The sequence below is a fragment of the Phaethon lepturus genome, unplaced genomic scaffold (assembly GCF_000687285.1).
Source record: "Phaethon lepturus isolate BGI_N335 unplaced genomic scaffold, ASM68728v1 scaffold6340, whole genome shotgun sequence".
NCBI lineage: Eukaryota > Metazoa > Chordata > Aves > Phaethontiformes > Phaethontidae > Phaethon > Phaethon lepturus.
Window position 1 is genome coordinate 29,169 of NW_010514584.1, and position 20,833 is coordinate 50,001.

General features: G+C 40.5%; 1 protein-coding gene across 1 annotated transcript in view; it reads right to left on the reverse strand.

Moving 5' to 3' along the window:
- MBD5 (methyl-CpG binding domain protein 5) overlaps positions 1-20,833 on the reverse strand; it is a 46,273-nt gene that overhangs the window by 19,445 nt on the left and 5,995 nt on the right. The window contains exons 4-5 of the mRNA XM_010293406.1: positions 15,858-17,996; positions 1-314 (exon numbers count right to left, since the gene is read on the reverse strand). The exon at positions 1-314 is cut by the window's left edge and continues 40 nt beyond it. Of these exons, the coding sequence (XP_010291708.1) occupies positions 1-314; positions 15,858-17,996 (2,453 nt within the window). The remainder of the gene's footprint in view (positions 315-15,857; positions 17,997-20,833) is intronic.

The window sequence follows — 20,833 nt, forward strand, 5'->3', positions numbered from 1 at the left end:
AGGCTGTAGTATATTTAATAGATTCTGGTTTAGGAGATGTTGCTGATTCACTGGCAAAGAGATAGGCAGAGAATTGAGGAGGTTTTGATTCAAAGAATGTGGAAGATTGTTGTTTGAAGAGCTGTTCTGCGGAAAATGAAGCGAGTGTTCGTGGCCAGCAAAAGGGAAATCGCTCCCAATGGGCAGCTGGCTCTGAAGTGGGTTTCCAGCTGCAGTAGTGACTATAACACCATCTTGAAGCACAGATGTTGTCTTTGTGATGGCAGGTTGGCTGGTGCCAGCTATGGCTATTGATGATGATGGTCCTGAACCCCCTGCAATGCAAAAGAACAAAACTATTAATAGAATACTGTCTGCTGGGAGACGATCATCGAAGTTGTAAAGCAACTAGGTTAATCCAAAACAGTAATGTTTGATACCCATGCACAGGAAAGAAAATGTTTTGAGCCTCCAGACTTGAGTACTTTTTAAATATGAATGAATCTGCCACCAGCTACTTCTAATACTATGTGCTGTGCCACATCTCATCAGAAATTATCTAACTATAAACGTGTGTATCTCTCAAACTTGAGCGGGGACATAACAGGATTTCATTCATTACGTATTTTGATTAGCATAAACCTAAAAGCAACCATAACTTAATACAGAAAGTCATGGACCAGTAAGAAATTAACTACTAGGAAGAAGGATCAATGAGAGACATCAATGATGCTGTGTGAAAGATTGCGAGTACATCATCTAAATGTAGACATGAACCTTATGCTCTTCTATTTCCAGTTCTATTCCATTAATGGGGTTTTGGAGAATTATTATTTATAGCATTATTTTGGACTCTGGAAGAAAAAATACAATGATGATGATTACATGTCACGATGCTGCCTATGATAAAATCTAATGAGTACAATATATCACGGTTGTCCTGGTTTGAGCCAGGAGAGAGTTAATTTTCTTCACAGAAGCTGGTGTGAGGCTGTGTTTCGGATTTGGGATGAGAACATGTTGATAACGTGCTGATGTTTTGGGTTGTTGCTGAGCGGTCAAGGACAGTCCAGCTCCTCGTGCCGGGCTGCCAGCGAGCAGGCTGGGGGTGCGCGGGGAGCTGGGGGGGGACACGGCCGGGACAGCTGACCCAGGCTGGCCAGAGGGATGTTCCATACCATACGGTGTCATGCTCAGTATAGAAAGCTGGAACGAAGAAGAAGGAAGGGGTGGAGGGACGCTCAGAGTTATGGTGTCCGTCTTCCCAAGAAACCATTACGCGTGATGGAGCCCGGCTTCCCTGGGGATGGCTGAGCACCTGCCTGCCCGTGGGGAGTGGGGAATGGATTCCTTGTGTTGCTCTGCTTGTGTGCGCGGCTTTTGCTTTACCTGTTAAACTGTCTTAGTCTCAACCCACGAGTTTCCTCACTTTTACTCTTCGATTCTCTCCCCCGTCCCACCGTGGGGGAGTGAGCGAGCGGCTGCCTGGGGCTGAGCTGCTGGCTGGGGCTAAACCACGCCAATGGCCAAGGCAGGTCAGCAGACAAAAAAACCCAACAAGTTATAAAGAAAAACATGTACATTGGGGTGGTCTAGTCATATCCATCACTTGGCATGAAAAGAAAGACCAAATGAGTAGGCTTACTGTGAGGGGTTACACAGAAAGAGTGAGAGAATAATGAAGTTTATTTGGCTATCATTACACCCCTTTACCGAAGTTGTAAAATAAACTATTCATTGTCTTTCACTTAAGGCAGAGTCTTGAATTGACAGTGGTCATACACAAAAAAATACATAGGAGCAGATTAGGAGAATTAAAGCAAATGAAATTGCCTTGAACTACGCCTTTCTACTTTATTCATTGCGATTCACTGCAGAACAGACATTAAAAGTATGTATTAAAATTATATACTGCATGTATATACATTATATACTACATGGTGTTGGGTTGATGGTTGGACTTGATAATCTTAAAGGTCTTTTCCAACCTTAATGATTCTGTGATTCTGTATATAAAACTGTATAATTATAGATGTGTTTAAGTATGGTTTTGATGCAATAAAATAATTTTCCATTCTCAACCGCCCTGCAAATACAGCTCACGTGACAGAGATCAGAAAGTATCGATTCTCAGAAAGTATCAATTACCATTTTTCTAAACCAGTACTATCTGAAAAGGGATGTGCAACTACGCTGTTAACTGATAAGAACAGAATCAAATCTTTACATCACTTGTAACTTAAAATACCATTTTTCAAGTACTCTAACATTATGATGACTCAAAAATGTACAAAATTAACACAGTACATGAGGCACTGCATTGAATTCATGAGCAGAAAGATCACACCCTCTCTCCCAGGTACTGCTATCACATTTCAGTGCGGAAATTAAATAATAAATTAACAAAAGATAAAGTAAGAACAAATTGTGATCATAAAGCAGAGGATATCCTATTCTGCTGTGATGAGAAATATGTTAAACAAAGCAATAAAAGGAGTTTCATGACAAGTACTTTTCTCCAGGCAGCAGTTTGGAGCAAAAAATCAGATATGCACTTGAGGAACAAAAACCCAACCACTCACTGAAAGTATGTCCCATTGGATTTCCACTGACGGTTTTGTGTTTAACGTTTCAGATTAGGCAGGAATAGCAAATGCTCTCTATCTTGACACCCTCAGGCCTGGCAAATGCCTCACACGTACCTGAGAAATTGGCACCCACGCCTTCCCCGGCTTTCTAGCTCAGAAATACAGACTTCCAAACGACAGACACCTTCCCATTTAAAGTCAATGAAAAGCTACTAACCAGACAAGCTGCTCAGAAATTAGTCAAAACTACGATGAAGCTAGTAACAGCAAACCTATTGGTAGGGATGAATGAAAACCACAGCTATGGCAAGTAAGTTTGTTTTCTGCCAACATACCTGTCCTACTACTGGCTACCTAAATCTGGAGAGAAGCCACCTCTGGCAACACCTTCAACATGGAACGTAACAGAAAAAAAGAGATTCTCTGAAGCGCGTGTTTACTCATCAAGGTGTACGTGACCTACTGAGATGACATGTTAAAAAGATGTTCCATGTGTGCGCACCTTCTTTTCCTTTTAGTATTTTGCTATTTCAGTAAATAAGCCAATAGTAAAACAAACTTCATACCAATGAGCGGCATAACATAAAATCAAATTCAACAGGTATGTTAACTATTTATTTTTAACACGCAAGCGCAAACTCTGTCTACTCACATTCAATTACACAAATCCCAGCAAACCTAAATTAAAATGTAACTGCATGTCTTCCCTTTTTTACTAATCCCTGAAATATTTTAAACTACATTTTTAGAAAAGTTATAGAAAAGTCTTTACAATCTTTGTGGCTAAAAGCAAATTCTTTTTGCTTCACTGGAGAGAAGAAAATACACTCACTTATAGTAATTCCAAACCCTCATGCCAGGCTTGTAATGGATCAGCATGTTACAGAGCCCAAAGCAATACACTTTATTAACTACCAGGTACCTTTTGCTCACAAAAAAGGAAATTTTCAATTTGTTTTGTTTTGTTTAAATCAGTACCCAGAACTGACATTCCAAGGATTTAAATATTAGGAAAAGTCCCAAAGACCAAACTACAGATTTAAGTAATAGCACTGCAAAGTCATTCCTATGTGGTTTTAACAGAAGAATCAGCTGTACCACCCAAAAGACACAAGATGGATGCCTACCGTACTTAAAAATACATAGGCCCTCTTAAATAATGTTGCTTGACAAATTGCTCACTGAAGCAAAACCCTGTCACTGCACTTCAAGACACACTTAACGTTAGTCTCTCTAGTTGTAATCTAGTTTAAGATGGACCAGGTAACACCCGAACATCTTCAGATGGCTATTCCTCCTGCTTGTAAACGACCTTCCACATAAAATCTTACTGTCACATAGATAAAAACAGGCTACCATCATCTTAGCCTGACGTGCAGGAATGGTCTGATATACTGGGCTTTCTAAGGCATGAGTTTGTTTCAGGCAATATTTTTTTGGAAACCCGTTACTCCTGCCATAAGGGAAAGACAGATATACAAGCTTTTTCCTCGGCGGCTAAGGAAGGCTTCCCTAACTGGTAGAAATCACATCCGATGTGTTAAGCAGCACGTGGATAGGTTTTTAATTCAGGCGTGGGGAAGTATTCTATCTATAGAGCTCTCATGAATACGAAACCTAATTTTGGTATTTTCAAGTGGACCTTATCTCTGTTTCTCATTTATTTATGATCCTATTTTCCATTCTACTCAGGTAAATGACCACACGGAAGAGTATCTGGTGTGAAGCAAATCTCAAACTTGTAAAATTGTGGCGAGGTTTTTGTCAAATGCTGCTCTGATATCTATCCCCCGTCAAACACCACTTCTGGAGATCTAACCTGAGAGGTCTGGAGTGCATTCAATACTTGCCCTTTCTCCAGATTAATTATGCAATTAATTACTACTGGGGGGGAAAAAAAAAATCATGATGGATTCTGAGTAGGGGGAAGAAAATGTGTCCTTAATTCAATCCAGACTTGAGAAGTTTGGGAGTTGAAGAGGCGATGAACAGCCAGACTTAATCAGGAAAGAAAAAAAAATAGGCAAATATTCCCCCCCAGCTTCTGTTAAACCTGCCTCACAGAAAGACACAGTAGGAATTGGTATAGAAAAGTCCTGAATTAAGTAGTAGCTAATACAATATTTACAGCTGCATTCTGATACAAAGCCACCTCCAGCAACAGCAACTGAATTGCCACAATGTGATTTCTGGATCTCTTCCAAAATACCATCTCCAGCAAGTCAATATTCTAGACGAAGAAACGCATGCACACCCATTCTCATTAAAATATAGTGCTGCTAGACATCTGAATGTTTGGCCCCAATCCAAAAGACAAAATTTCAATCATTTATTTCTTCTTCTTTATAAAGCACATGTAATTTCACACAATCATTAATTGTGATTGATATTGCAGCACCAACAAGGTGCAGAATTCCATCTTCCTCCGGGAGGACCACGGGAGCCCTCTGAACTGCCCTTCCCCAATTTCAAAGTGAAATCTCCAAGATCCAGGATGAAGCAGTCCTGGTTTTTGACTCGCATGAAGACCAGGTGCGATGAGAAGACAGCGATGCCCAACATCAGCCGCGTGAAGATGTGAAGAGGTCTGTGAAATAGCATGGAAAAACTGCAACACGCTTCATCAAAGCAACGGTATAAGCTACACTGCGAGTAGAAGAGAAGTGAAGTCCTACCAAGAGGCCAGTCCTTCCAAATCAGGCAGCAGCCCAAAGCATAGGAGCAGCGATCTGGAACCGACTCTGGAATCCCTTTGAGGCCTGTCTTTTATTCTAAGTGCCATCTAGACCCATACATTGTACTTACTAGAGTTTTCAAAGAGGGCTGGATGACAGTGGAAACCAGATGGTAGATGGCCAGCAGTGCTGCAAGGAAAGCAGGACTGCAGTTCTGACCACCTGCATGTCCCTCAGGCTGGAGAAAGATGACAGCCAGAAGAAAAGAAGATGCAACACAGCACCAAAAAGTATCAACAGTGTGTTAGCTCACCCAAAACTCCACCGTGAAACGGTTCATTATTACTGTATCCAGGCTCCAAGGTGACAGCTGGGAGGGTTCTGATGAGAAATGCGAATGGGAGTTGAAAGCTAAAGGGAAATCTCAAGTTTGACTCCAAGTTTCATAAAAACATGCTACTTTGAATCCTGGAAGCCCAAGGCATCGTACATGTCAGCTCAGTAAACAACAATCCTTAATAATCAGAAGCTCTTAAGAGTAAAAGCAGAATGAAAAAAGGATGAAGGAGTTAGACTAAAAGCCATAAAAGCCTAAGACGAACGCTGGCTTCCAGCTCCTGCAGACGCAGACGTCTGCCAAAAGTTCTTTTGCCAGTTGCTGAGAAAAAGGAACTGTCTTTGTAGTGCAGTGAGAAGAAATATCCAGAGTGCCAAAAAATAGATCTATTGTTCTCTTAGGGGGTCAAATAAATGATTTGGGAGTAAGTAAATGGAAACTGAATGGGATATAATTTAAAAAAAAATTATTACTTTGTGTGCTATATTTTATTTATGAACATTTTTATTTTGTTTTCTTTTGAAAACAGATTTATTTCCCTGTGTGGATTTTACCTGCATTCCCTTTTTTTAAAGTCTTGCTTGACAGGTATTCTTAAGAAGATCCAATAAAATAATGGGTATTATGAAATCAGATTTACTCTTTCTGCTCATGTAAAATAAAGAAATTAGAGTGGAAGATATTTCTCATTCATATCTCAGCATTGTCCTACCATGAAAGACAGGAACACACACTGCTGTTGGGATGCTAGGATATAGCCAGAGGTGTACCTTGTTTTAAGTCCTGGTTTTAAACAGTATTAAGATTGGAACAATATGAAGACTTGGACAGCAAGCTTGAATGGCTGTCCTCAGAAAGAGAAGGTAGCATTTGAGCTACTGATTTCAAACTAAACAAAAGGAAAGAGTCAATCAAAACAAAGGAAAGATAACATTTCTGCAGCAGAGAACTGTGTCTGCATAAAAATATGTAGGAACAGTAATGACTTCACATACCGTGAATAATGCTCAGCCTCCTCATGAACCAAACAGTTCAAACTGAAGGCAAACTATTGTAGTCTTCACAGATCCGAAAAATACTACCCAACTAAAGAACGTTAACTGTGTATGTATTCTCCTAAAAAATTACAGTTAAATATACCAATTAGAAAATTACAATGGAAATAATATTTTACAATGCATTTCTCTGTAAGAAACTATCCATCATGTATTCTAATATTTCAATAGTTTCAACGGTACATTGCTGGAATTTGTTGAATAAAAATAACCAATAAGGTGTATTAAGTACTTAGGAAACTGAAAGTGCAGAACTTGCTCATTAGGCATTAATATCTAAAACATTTTAAGAGTTGAAAACAAATAGATATTATACATACCACCTTCTCAATTCTTACTTCTCTGCAAATTCAATAAAAATGCATCTAGCTCTATTTTATACTTTATATTTTCTTTATTGCTTTTTAAATTTCGAACATTCCAAGGTTTTGAAACCCTTGTCAGAAACTCACATTCAGCTCCTTGGTCATGTAATGAGCGTCTTGCTAAAACCTCCACACTTCCATCCTCTCCTAGGGTAGAACTCAGTAGCTCTTGCAGAAGAAATCTGCAAGGTCCTTTCAAAAAGATCCAGCAAGAGCGGAGAGAGGAAAGTTTCACTGCATACCCTACCCTGAGATTATGAAGGCATGAAAGTACAAAAGATCACTTAGGCGTTGTAATTACTACTATACCTCAAATGGTTCGTGCAACTTCTACCGCATAGGGTCACCAATCCACGCTCCAGGCCTCTAGAAGCTACCGCAATACTACTATGAAATAAGAATTAATATCAACTTAGAGATACGAACGCATAGTTTGCATCAGTGGCAATGCTTTTAAATTAGTGATTTTAAGAGGCTTAACTTTCACCGAAGCGTAATCGCTGATAGAATTGATATGACCTCATATTCCTTAAAAATTTGTGACAACATGTTCCTGCTTTAACTACATATTCCATCACTTACCTATAAACTTAGAACCAAGAGCTATAAATTTTTATAATTATATTCTCTGTTTTCTTTTTGGAATGGAAAGCATTTACGATACTTATCTGGTATCACATTTATTATAGTGCTTTCATTTCCGAAGAAACCATAATTCAGCAGTTAACCACAAAGTACTGTCAGTTGTTCTCCTTATCGAGATCGTACGCTCCCTTGAGACAACAGAGAAATCACGAACAACGGACCAATAAATAAAAGATCCCTCTCAGCCCAGCAGAACCAGTTAAAACCCGGACTCCCCTCATATACAATACTCCATCCGCACAGAATATGTTCTTCTGTAAAACAGATTTAACTGCCTATCCATACGATCACGCTTATCACTACAGCAGCTGAGCGTATTCCTATGACTACCAATGGCATAATGCTGCATGATGATTTTTTTTTTTTAACTTACAACAAAACAGCTGCAATGTTGGCCCCGTTCTTAATAGTGTTTTTCAAACTCTGGCTTTAACAGATTATTTTACGAATGAAAAGAAGTGAGGACTACGGCATGCAGTCTCTGCATCTTCTGAAAAGTGACTCAGCCAAAAATGAGTCTCTCAAAATTTTGGGGGAAGGGCAAAAAGCCCAAAGCAGTTTCTAGGACAAGAGAAATCCTTACAATTAGGCTTTTTTTAAAAAAAAAAAAAACAACTGACTGAATTTCAGCCTTGCCTATTCTTGCCACCGTCTCTTCCGACCCCTGCATTTTACCATCACTGCTGTTTTTAAAATTACTTTGGGAGAACTACTCTTACATGCTTAGCTGTTAACAGAAAGCAGAAGCAGTTTTCTAGTAAAAAATTGTTCAAGACAACAGCATACGAATGAAGGAATAGTCTTTCAGTATTTACTCAGTGTTGGCACTTAGTCTGATCTCGTCCTGTAGCATTCCCTCATTCACAGTTGTGGGAGAAGCATTGCCTATGAGGCAAAACATTTTATTGCAAATTTGGGAAACTAAAAATTCAAGAAAAAGCACTATTTTTTTCAGTAGTCCCTACTCCACCTTCTAGCAAGTTTTGGAGTCACCCACTGGCTCTGCTTAAGCATATATTCAGAAGATATGGAGAGCTAAATATGTATGGGAAATCTCATATAATTAATTCAGTGTTTCTTCAAAATCCCATCTTTAATAAAGGAAGGCTCATCTTTCTGCATTTTTTTTATTATTATTTTTTACAAATCCTCTAACTTTCATTAACATAAATTCCTAGAAAAATTATGGCAGTTAAAACATTAACCAGTCTGGTTAACCCAAGCTGTGCACCTAAGCAAGCGATGTGCTTGGTCGGCAGAGCTCAGCAGAGCTGAACTTTTAATCTTGGTATTTATCTCGGAGGTAACGCCGCTGCAATTCACAAATTGGGTACGGCAGTGCCTGAAGGGCCCCAAACAGCAGGTGAAGTTAGAATATAGCTAATACGCATTGATGGTATCAACTTCAAAGACAAGGATGGAGGATGCAGTAGCAATGTTGAGGTCTACATAACTACACACCTTTCACGGAAGAGGCTCGCACTTGGAGCCAGGATGTGGGAGAAGCGGTACGTGATCCCGCCACAACCCTCAACAAGCCAGCGCTCAGTTAATGTTACAATTTCTGGTCTTTACTCACCAAAACTCCACCAGCATAACGTGTCTGTTATAGTTATAAATAAATTATTCCTACGTTTTCTTTTTCCATTTCTACTAAAATTAGAGGCTTACTCATTTCAGCTCTCTGTACTAAACCACCCAGTTAACTAAGTAGAGATTGAGCTGATTCCTAAGTTTTTCTGACTTGTTAGCACTTGCTAAGAATAAACATTCGTAAATAGAGGTAATTTGAAAAGCAAAAACTATTCCACTTCCAAATTCTTCCTCTATTGTAAACCTCATGGTAGCAAATAGGTTTACACCAACTGTATAAAAGTCTATCATGTTACCAATTAAGTTTTACCTAATACGATTGCTGAAGCCTACTAAGCCACTAATTCCTTTATGCTCAGAGGATGAGAGTGGTTTTGTGCATAAATTTTCTATCAAGAATTAGAAAGAGCAAATAAATGAGAATATTCATTTCAATGGCAGGGTAGGGAGCAGACCTGACCTACCATACATGTCTCATACCTGGAAACCTTATTCTTCATGGAGAACGTTTTCCCCATTCTTTACAGTTCTCATCTGAAGAGAAAAATAATCACTTTTTTCTCACCAAAATAATAACAAGGGAAAATAGGGTAGAATGTTGAAAAGTAGTTCCAGATTTAAATAAGTGATTCCTTATAATCACCCCCCACCGATGCAGAAAAGTCCCTCTGTACGTTTTTATAAATGCTGAAACCCAAAATCAATAGAACATTTCAATTGGCTTTATAATTAGAAGATCCTGTCTAGGGGTTATTTCAGTTTAATAAGAAACTTTTCTCAGATATAGCAAGCCCTATAAAGGATGACAGCCAGATACTCTTCTGAATGTAAGTCAAAAAGTTCTACTGATTTTCTAATTCTATGATAGATAAAAGTCATTTTGGGGAGCAAATCCAGAGATTCACATACTAGAACATGCCACTTCGTACAAGTTTAATATGATATGTTCTAAAATACCCCATCTTTGATGCACAGGAAAGACCATTTCCAGAGAAGCAAGCGACTGCATTATGTTGATGACTACCACTACATCCACTAGTACATTTAACCTTTTATTCATGTAACACTTTACGCTTTCGGTTCCTCACATGGACAAAATACGGACATGATTGCAGCATCATTCCATCTAAAGCATCTACATTCACAGCTCTCCCAGAAGATAAGGGAGAGAGCTTACCCCAGACTACCAAAACAACCCCCATGTTCACAGAAAGTAAAATCTGAAGCGATACCGTTCATAGCACAGAGCAACATTTTTCACCTAGATTAAGGACAAATCCTTTAGTTAGACTAAAGCAATTCATCCCTCAGGTGACGCAGCTTTGTGCTACAGGCCAAAAGCAAGAGAAAACAAAATTTTACAGATGGCAGAGAAGCGGGACATGTCCTTCAGGTCAGAAGCGACCACCGTCGTCGTTCAGAACAATCCCATACCCACTTGGGCTGCAAAATTTCTTTAAGACTCTTTCTGTTCATGTACTTAACACATACTTCAATGTTTAGTGTTCTCATGAAAAGGAAACCACTTGTTTCTTTGAGGCTGAATTTACCAGCTTTCAGCCACGGGAAGTTGCCATCACATGTCTGCCCAACAAGATAAAAATAATTCAGCCCTCCACCTTTTCGGATACTGCCCAAGTATAAATACACAGAGGAAGAGATACTACTCCTTGGCTACTTTTTTGAAAGAGCAGTTTCCAGGGCATTCCCAAGTGCTGGAATACCTTGCATCAAGCTCGACTCCCTGGCACCTGGTCTGTTGACACGCTCGCAGTGTGGGAGGTGAGCCTGACCTCAGGATCTTCCGTAAAACAGGGTGCAGACACTGCCTCTATGCTTACACCCCGAGCTCTGATCGACAGCCATCTGTATCAGTTTTGTGGCCCTCCTTTGAAATCTCGAGTATTTCTGTACCTTTCCCCAGGAGCGACCACCAGCCGTTTCACCACATCCTACCTCTGGTTTTCTCAAGTATACACAGAGCCAGGAGCATCCCCAGTTCCACCGCGTATTCCCATTTCTGTATTTCCAAGGATACGCCCCGCTTCTCTTTTTGTGTTCTGGAGTTTTTTTTTTTGAGGTTGGTTGGTTTGTTTTTTCCAACATCACTGATCTGACAGTTTGCACCATGTCGATTAAATCAGAGCCTCCTAAAACTCCTCCTTGAGTCCCAATTATATTACACTGTACTTGGCTGTATTAAATTATGTTTGAGTGGGATAGAAGCTCCTCATTGATTGATATTGGTCCTGTGTGCTCCTCCCTATTTAATTATATTTTACTATCTTCTGTTCTGGAGATTTCACCAGTAAAAATTACTGTTCTGAGCCTATGGAAGGCATATAGCCTGTCTTTGCCAAATCTGTATTTGTCACTGTTAAACTTCTAGACCCAGAGTTTCTCATATTTCTGATGTTCTGATATTTGAGACAAGTTACCATCTTTATTTCTGTTCGCTACGGTTATTGTATTAATTCCCTTGATTTCCCTTATCAGCTGTCTGTAGCTTTTACTCCCAAATATTTTTCACTTGTTTTCATCTATCCCGTTATTTATGCATGTTGCATTCTTAGCAGGATTTGCATGTTGAATGCTCAACACTCATACACAGATTTTCTACAGGGTGAACTTCTGGACTAATGGCACATTCTAACAGCAAGAAAAAAAGTAAATGAACTCGACTCTACAATAAAATATATCACACGGTGATGCAGTGCCATTTTACAAATGGAACAGACAAATCCAAAGAGAGGCAAAGTGGTTTAATGAATAAATCTTAAAGCTGCCAAATTGGCAAACTGGATTCAATCCTCAGTTTGTACCAGAAATCTGAGGGCTTGATTAATGAGGAATACAGTGTCAAAGGTTAACAGAAACATTAACACCTCTCATTAGAAAAAAATGAGTCTAGAACCCAGTCTCCTGGCAGAAAATGGAATTTTCAAAGGAATAGCCCTAAATAATCTACAGACATAGAAGCTGCTAGCTTCTCCTGTAAAACAGCTGTTATTAAACAGTGTTTGCAACCCAAACACTATAGAACTGATAGACTGAAATTGTTAGTAAAAATTAACTGAGCAAAACTGGTTTTCAAGGGCTCAAACTTGAAAAACCACAAAAGCTTTCTACTGCATAAACAGAAATTTTATATTTTTGTATTTATTAACTTTTAATTCCATCACACTCATGTTGAAAATCACCTGAAAACTAAAAATATTATCTGCAGAAGACGACAACAAAAGCTAGGATAAAACTTGGTCCATGTCGTTAAAATATAATTAAAAGCTTAGGCAATAACCAGCTCTCTAACTATGGTGATTCTCAGTATTTTTTCTCTCAGGAACTATTTTCTGATTAGTAGCTATTGTGAATGCTGGCACAGAAACAGAAAACAAATTTAGCAATTAAAATACTTAAAAACAAAGGGGAAAAAAAAAAAGGTGCCACAAACTCAAATATGAACACAAGAGTTTCCTGAAGACATCTTACTCAGCTAAACTGCTCTCGAACGCGTCTTTGGCACCGCTCGGCTCCATCCACCAAAACTAACAACTCTCTACGCCTCTGTACGGACTAATTCACAACACACCTCTTATCTCTTTGGTCTACATAACTGAATGCAGGCTGGTAACTAACTTTTCTTTTAAAAGGTTATTATTAATGCAAAATACTCAACATTTCACACTTGTTGCACAGAAGGAATGCTTCTGTTCCCCTGCAAATACAACAAAATGCCCCTATCTGGATTTTCCCAGCTATGGATTAGATTTAAAGCTGTCACGACTTGGGCAGAAGGCTAGATGAAGGTTTATGCACCTTTTTAGGGCCTTGCCCTCGGGAATAACACAAAGATAAGAGAATCTGAAATTTCACCTTAAAGAAGAAAACAGGACTCTAGGCTTCTAGCCATGGTGGATATTTAATAAAATAATTAAATATAGGTTATATGTATTCTGCAAGCATCAAAACTAAAGAAAGAAACCCCTTCAGTAGTGAAGGAACAGAACATATTCAAATCGTTCTAGTCTTTGCCTACACAGAACTCCCATTTATCATTTAGATAAGGAAAAAAAGTGTCAGTTTAAGGCCCTGTAATTATATTGCTATAATTCTACCCGTTATCTCCAGGGTATTAGAAATATCATTCTGTAGAAATACCACAGCAGAACAGAAGAAGTTCCCAAGTGGGGTTATAAACATAACACTATTCCTACACTGATGAGAACTGAATTGGCTGCTTATGTTGAAACCCTTCTTCAAGGGGCTCTGACACATGCACAGATTTGTACTGTCGCATTCGTCTTCTCGGGAAGAAATTCAGCCTGAAGACACGGACTGGCAACACAAGCAAAGGCTCTGGTCAACTAACGTAGGAATGCCTTCCCGAGTGGTCCCAGCTACGACTGTACCAAAGCAGGGCATGGCTATAGCATAAGGCTGGGTCAAAGTGATGGAGCAGGAACAAGAAGATGGGGATGAACTTGGATTCTCGTTCTTAGAAGCCCACTCTAATAGTTGTTAAGCAACATTTTATTGACAACTTTTATGTTGTGTAAAATTTCTGTTAATCGGTTTGAGTCTGAATGTCGTGCAGGAATCTCAAACCTTTTCAACCCTTATCCCACACGGGGTGAATTACTACCGCTCAGCTTCTTAACAGTAACTGCTGGCACATAGGCTTGTATCTCACATAACATTGTCTTTTCTGTTCTCTGGAGGGCAAGTTAATGTAGGCCAACACTGAAAAAACTTCACAGCTTTCTTCAGCTATGTGGACAGTGACAATTCAGAAGAACCCATACATAACATTGGTCCCCACTGAACTCAACAGAGGAGGAAACCTAAAGAGTCCCTGCTAAAGGGATTTTGTAGCAAGCTTAGAGGGACAGGGAAGCAAGCTCCTAAGGCAAAACCAGACCTTTGTTCTGATCAGAAGACAGTACAAAGTCTCAGAAGAGACAGACTGTATCAGGAAATACTCTTTGTCAGCATGACAAGGCAAAACAGCCATGCAAGGATTGATGGCTGCTTGCTTGCAACACAAACCACCAATATAGCGAAGAAAAAAACCCCACACCTTTTTTCCCTATGAATGGAGAGAAATCCTTAAAAGTCACTAGAAACTGTCACCAGCATATTAGAATCACAGAACAGTTTGGGTGGGAAGGGACCTGTCAAGGCCATCTAGTCCAACCCCCCTGCAGTGAGCAGGGACATCCCCAACTCGATCAGGGTGCTCAGAGCCCCGTCCAGCCTGACCTGGGATGTTTCCAGGGATGGGGCATCGACCACCTCTCTGGGCAACCTGGGCCAGGGGTTCACCACCCTCACGGTGAAAACTTTCTTCCTTAGATCTAGTTGAAATCTAACCTCTTTCCGTTTAAAACCATCACCCCTTGTTCTATCACACCAGGCCCTGCTGAAAAGTCTGTCCCCATCTTTCTCCTCAGCCCCTCTCACCCCGGCAGCTGCAGGAAGGTCTCCCCGGAGCTTCTCTGCCCCAGGCTGAGCCCCCCCAGCTCTCCCAGCCTGTCCTCAGAGGAGAGGGGTTCCACCACGCTGATGGATTAGAAAATTATTTTTTATACAATTCATTTTTTGTACGATTCCGTTCTGTATTTTAAAGAATAAACAGCTCTTTTGGAGGAAGCTCAGGAATACATATCAGGTTCTTTCTTGGGTTAATGAGAGAGACCACTTGCACGCTTACAGTCACTTCTGTTTGACCTGATACAGCTTAGCTATGATTGTATCAAACACACACTTGGAAAGTTAATCAAGCTGAAAGACTGAAATACCAAATGGAAGGCTTGCTTTCGGCTTTAGAAACTGATGTAGCACCACCCTTCAAAACTGCATACTTTGTTCAACCTGCAGTAGTTAAATGAAACACGCATATTTCAGCTGTGCCCTTTTTATCTTTAAACAGCATGGAGATAGTACCAGCAGCATACCTGTTTCCTCTCCAAGTCTTCACTGATGAATAAACCAGGAAATCTCTCTCTACACTCGTCCAACTGAATATACAGTTTATTCAACCATTTAATTACCAGCTTAGTAAAATTATCACAATAAATGCAAACGCAGACTTGGCACTATCCCTGGAAAAGGTTATTTTGTAAACTTTTGTACTCCTAGTATCTGCTCCCATCTCTGATGGCACCAACTCTTTAATGCAAGCAGCAAAGAACGCATGTATAGGCGGGACATCCACTGCCCGGTTAGCCATAGATTCTAGGGTTGAGGTGGTAGGGCATGCTGCAAAAAAACCCTCTATTTATTTGGGCAAGTGACAAAAGCTGAGGTCTGGGCATGTACAAAAGCGCATGGATTTTATTAATGCAGAGTGTGTGCAAGTAAATAAATGCAAGAGCTGTCACGGGAAGGAGGCCAAGGTGATTTTGATCAGGAAAAGGGAGGTATATTTTTAGTCTACCACTGTTTTTTTCTTATTCATTTTATTTTTGAGTTTCTGGAGTATCAGCATGAAATAGGCAGACTTTTCATACTGGTAAACTCAAGTTTGAAAAGTAGATACGTATAAGGAACCCATTTAAAAATAGTAATCATATACTTCCAAGCAGTCAAACATAGGGGTATCCTTTTAGAAGGAAACGTACCTGCTTCAGGACTTGTTTGATTACAGCTGCTAACAATGCTGTTTGGTATCACTGGAGTGGAGGATGCCTGGATTCTTGACTGAGGTGGGTTCGGATGTAATGAATTTCCTAAAGCCATTCCTGACTGACTGAGCATCCCACAGTTCCCGCTAGCCTGCATCTGATTTATTAAACCTGCAAGATGGTTGGTTGTGCCCGGGCTAGTACCGTGGACAAAGTTAGTGTTTGTGTTCTGGCAGTGCACACCTTCCCCTCGCAAGGGTAAACTCTGTGCCAGCGAGTTCTGGAGACTGCCAGAGTTCATACTGGTGTCTGCAAAATGCATCTGGTTACCAGAGCAAGGTAAAGCAGTATTGGAGCTCCCACAACTGGTGGTACTATTGCTGCTCATGTGAGAGGTTTGACAACTCATGGACTGAAGTAGCTGGGACATAGAACTGATGGGAAAGGAGCTTTGACTTTGCTTTCTTATCAAATCAGATCCAGCTTTGGAAGCTCCAGAACTGTCCAACTGAGACTGTCTCAGCAAACTCAACACCGTGGCGGTCGGCTGCTTTCTTTTTCTCAGAGGATCTTTTTGCTGAGACATCAATTTATCTCTCAGTGCTGCTCGGCCACTTTGCCCTTCAGTCGTTGGTAGAAGCACACTGGCAGCAGGAGGGAACATGGTATTTAAAGTGCTATGTCCTTCATTGTTGCCACCGCTGGCAACAGGTCCAGAATTGCTACTGCTGTTATTGTTGTTACCAGCAAGTTTATTTTGATTTGCTAGCTGTGCTTTGGCTGCTGCTGAGAGTAAACTACTTGCTGGAAAAGAGGCAGCATTGTGCTGGTTCAAGATCTGATTTAAAGGCATTCCCAGCAAACCAGGCTGACTCTTCAAGGAACCACTTCCAGCCGATGCAGTAGAAAAAACTGCATTGTTTGGAGGATTTAATACATTACTCATTCCAGCAATTAATGGGTTAGGGATGTCCTTGTATTGATTAAGTCCATCATGCTTGGTGGAAGGGCTAGATGGCATAGATGGTCTTGGTGACCCTATTGTTGACCTTGGGGACCTGGGAGGAACTTTAATACCACTACAGGATGACTGTGGTCCTACTGGAGGCAGCAGGAAATTTCCATGATCTGATGATGTGGAAGAAGAACGCGATCTTTGGGGAGAAGCCTCGATCCTTCCAATCCCGGATCCCATCATATGAACTGGGGATGTCACTGGTGAAGGAGAGAGGGAAGTTGAAGCAGAATGCTGAACTCTCTGAACATGACTTCCATGGTTCATGTGACCAGGTTTTACCGTTGGCAAAGGAAGATTACTTGGCAAAGGGACGACAGCAGGAGGCATGCTTACATTCATCACAGGTACCTGAGAGTGGACATTTGAATGGAAAGTAGTTGGGTTAATGATAACAGGATTCTGATTCACTGGTTTGCTAGGAATAGGGTCAAGTATGCCAAGTGGATCCTTTTCTGATGTTAATGGCTTTTTCTGAAGAGCACAAGAAGGCGGTGGAGGAGGTGGGGGTGGACCTTGGGGCGGTTTATGGTGAAACATTGCTCGTGGTATTTCCATACCAGTTGAAAAATTACACATGGGCTTTTTCATCACTGGGCTTTTTGTGGTCAAGGTTGGGGAAAGAGGTATATTAGTCCTTCCAGCCATTGCACAGGATGACTGTATGGGAGAACCATGTAGCATTACTGATGGTGGAGATAGAGGTGTCCTGTTCATGTGAATAGGACTAGAGTTGGGTGCTCCATGAAAATTGGGATTGTTCCTTGTGAAAACATCAGGGCTTCCAAGTGGGTCAGTCCTAGGAGAGATTGAGCCATCTCCGTATATCTGTGATCCTGATGAAGCTGGACTGGGCATCCCACCATGACTGCCACGATACGGAGACTTCTGTCCAAGTTCATTACTACCCAATCTCTGCCTAGGATAGACAGAATGAAGTTCTTGTTGCTGGCTTCCAGCCATTTCTTGCACATAAAGCCTACCCATGGCATTAGATGCCCCTATCATCAACTTGAAAGGAGTCTTACATTCTGGCATCACAGAATTTGTAATTCCTTCATGTGATTTATTCCTCATTGATCTTGGAGTTGCTGCTCGAGTAGGAACTACTGGAGTTGCACCTGATATTAAAAACACAACAGTTACTGTTTTGAAATCCGATATCACACATTTCAGTTCAAAACTACCGTGTGTGAAAATATTCCTAAAAAGCTTGAAAGCTTTTTGGCTAAACTTTTGCCTCAACAGAAAAAATACCTAAGTAACCAAGTAGTTGCTGGACTGGTGCATGCTACCTTACTACACAGTGCAGTTGTATAGACCTTAACTCCATATCCCATACAAAGACTGCATAAATATGGACAACTTTAAATCTTTTTCCTTCCTTTTTGTCTTTTCTTTCTAACCATCATCTCTGGTGTCCTAATCCTGAATCTCCAGCATCACCACTCTGGCTACCGCTAGCAGAGCTGGCAGGAGGAGCGGGCCATCACTGTCGCAGGGAAAAGGAGCCTCTGGCACCATCTATTGAGTACAGGAGGAACAAAGCCCAACAAGGCTTTAGACTAATTTCTCCGCGCCCTACAGAGAAAAAGGTCCTGCCCCAAACGCTGTCCCTGATGAGGATGAACGGGGAGCTGTGCCACACGACTTTGGCCCAGATTTCCAGTCAGCCAAGGACTTAATTGCAGAGACCTAAGACCGTGGCTGCGCAAGGCAGGATGCCGCTTCTCCCGCTGCTCGCCGGCACCAAGGGCGCCGAGTTCCAGTCCTCCGAGTTAATCTGTTCCTGGGAACTGTCCTCTATCACCTTACTGAATTAAGGCTTTACCTGCAGCTTCTGCCACAAGCTTCGCTTGGGGTGCAGATGCTAAATTTAAGGGGCTCCACCTTACATGTTGGTTTCAGGATAATGGCCCTGGGCGTATTTGCATGTGCACACATGTGAATCCCTCTACAATGGAAAAATTTCCTGTAAATCCCAGTTTTGAGACTAGACCTTCCTAGAAACACAAGACCACTTTCCTTTTCTGCCCACTGATATCAGTTTTATTTAAAAAGATTTTTTTTTCAAAGTTTTACTTTAAGAATACCATCACAAGCAGCTCTGACAATTCTGCCTTCATCCTATTTGCTACATCATGACAGAAACAAACATATGACCTTTCTCAAAATACAACCAAGGTCTCATTTAGGGGACAAATCTCAAGACTGAACTGCAAAACAAAATATGTACAAGTACCCTCACCTTGAATGCTGGACCTAAGCAAGTGGTCAAATATAAGTGAGCATAAATGAACAGAGATTTTGTTTACAAAGGTAATTTATTGGGCAATTTTCTTCTTTGCTTAGTGCACAAAATTCCGATCAACAGAGAAGGTAAGACCACATAAATGTAACCTGTGTCTTTAATATTTAGCTGTTTTTACCTCCTTCATTTTGCTATTTTTTTAAAAGGGAAATGTAATTTAAGTACTACTTATAAAGAATTAATACGTTTTTAAAGGAAAATGCATAGTAATTTGGGAAGTTGCACTGTTCGTTTTAAAAACATAAATTACATTTCAAAAAAACAATTTGAACAAAGCTTTGAAATCAGAGATAGGAATTTGAAAATGCAAAAGCACATCAGTACCTTAGCACTGTCTACCTATCTGAATTTTATTATTTATTTTTATATCTTTAAAATTTTCCACTTTGAAGTCCGGCTGCAGAGGGCTTAGCAATTAGCCAGCTACTATTACAGCAATATAGGGGTGCGAAACATCTCCCAGGTTAGCAAGGGTCGTTTCCCAGAAGTTGCATGCATCACAGTATATAACCATAGATTTACTGAGCTCTTTCTTAAAAAGTAACTTCACTCCTTTGCCCTAAGCATTTGGATTTGTAAAACTACTTGAGAACCTTTTCTTGTAACCTTTAGAAAGCACCTAATTTTCAGTTCAAGTTTCCGTGCAACTCTGTTTTTGTAGCTGTTTCGCTGTTAACTTTGTCCTTTCGCTTAAGCAGCTTTGTTTTCTGGAGCTGCCTTCTCCTCATGCCTTTATTGACGGCAGTTGTGTCTCCCTTCAGCCACCATTTTGCTAGGCAGAGCAAGCCAAGCGCTTTTAGATGACTTTCATAGCACAGGTTTTGCAGCTCGCTAAGAGAAAAGCCTCTGCTCCGTTCCAGCCTGAGCGCCGCTAGCGAGCACGGCGGCGCAGGAAGGCGGTACGCGTACTACGGCATTTGTACTTCTCCCTCTTCGAGTCCCATTGATCTGCACCACACTGCCATCTGCTACCGCTCACAGGCGTCTTTGATCAGCTACTATATCTAGGTCTTCTTTCTCAATAATTTACAGCTAATAGCTTTTTTTCACTAGTCCCCAGGTGAATAACCTTACAGTTAACAGGATTTGTTGCTATACCTTTTCTTTCACTCAATGATCCCCCAGTTTTTCAACATGTTTTGATCTTCTGTTTTGATAATACCTGCCAACTTCATCCATCAACAAATTACCTCATTTTTTTTGTTGATCTGGATAATTAAAATGCTAATCCAGGTTGGTCCCCAAAAATAATCCTTGAGAAATTACAGTGGAGATCTTCTCTTGCTGTATATTCTGCCTTGCAATACAATTTCCCATTTAGCCAAGTCCTTAGCCACATTCTAATCCCTTTATAATCACTTTATTCTGCTTCTCTAATTTCCCATGTGACAGAATATCAGACATATTACTACAGTTCCAAAAGATGAGAGCTAATGTATTTTCTTTGTCTAGAACAATCTGATATCTTTTCCAAGCAAATCATGTTCATAGTCTGGGATGACCTGCTTTTTAGACTCTGTCTACCTACACCTCTCTAATTACTACCTCCATTTTCTCTTGATTCTGTTTACTATCGCACTTATAGATACATTAGAGTTTTGGGGGTGTTTTTGCATCGTAATTATACATGTTTAAAATTAGGTAATG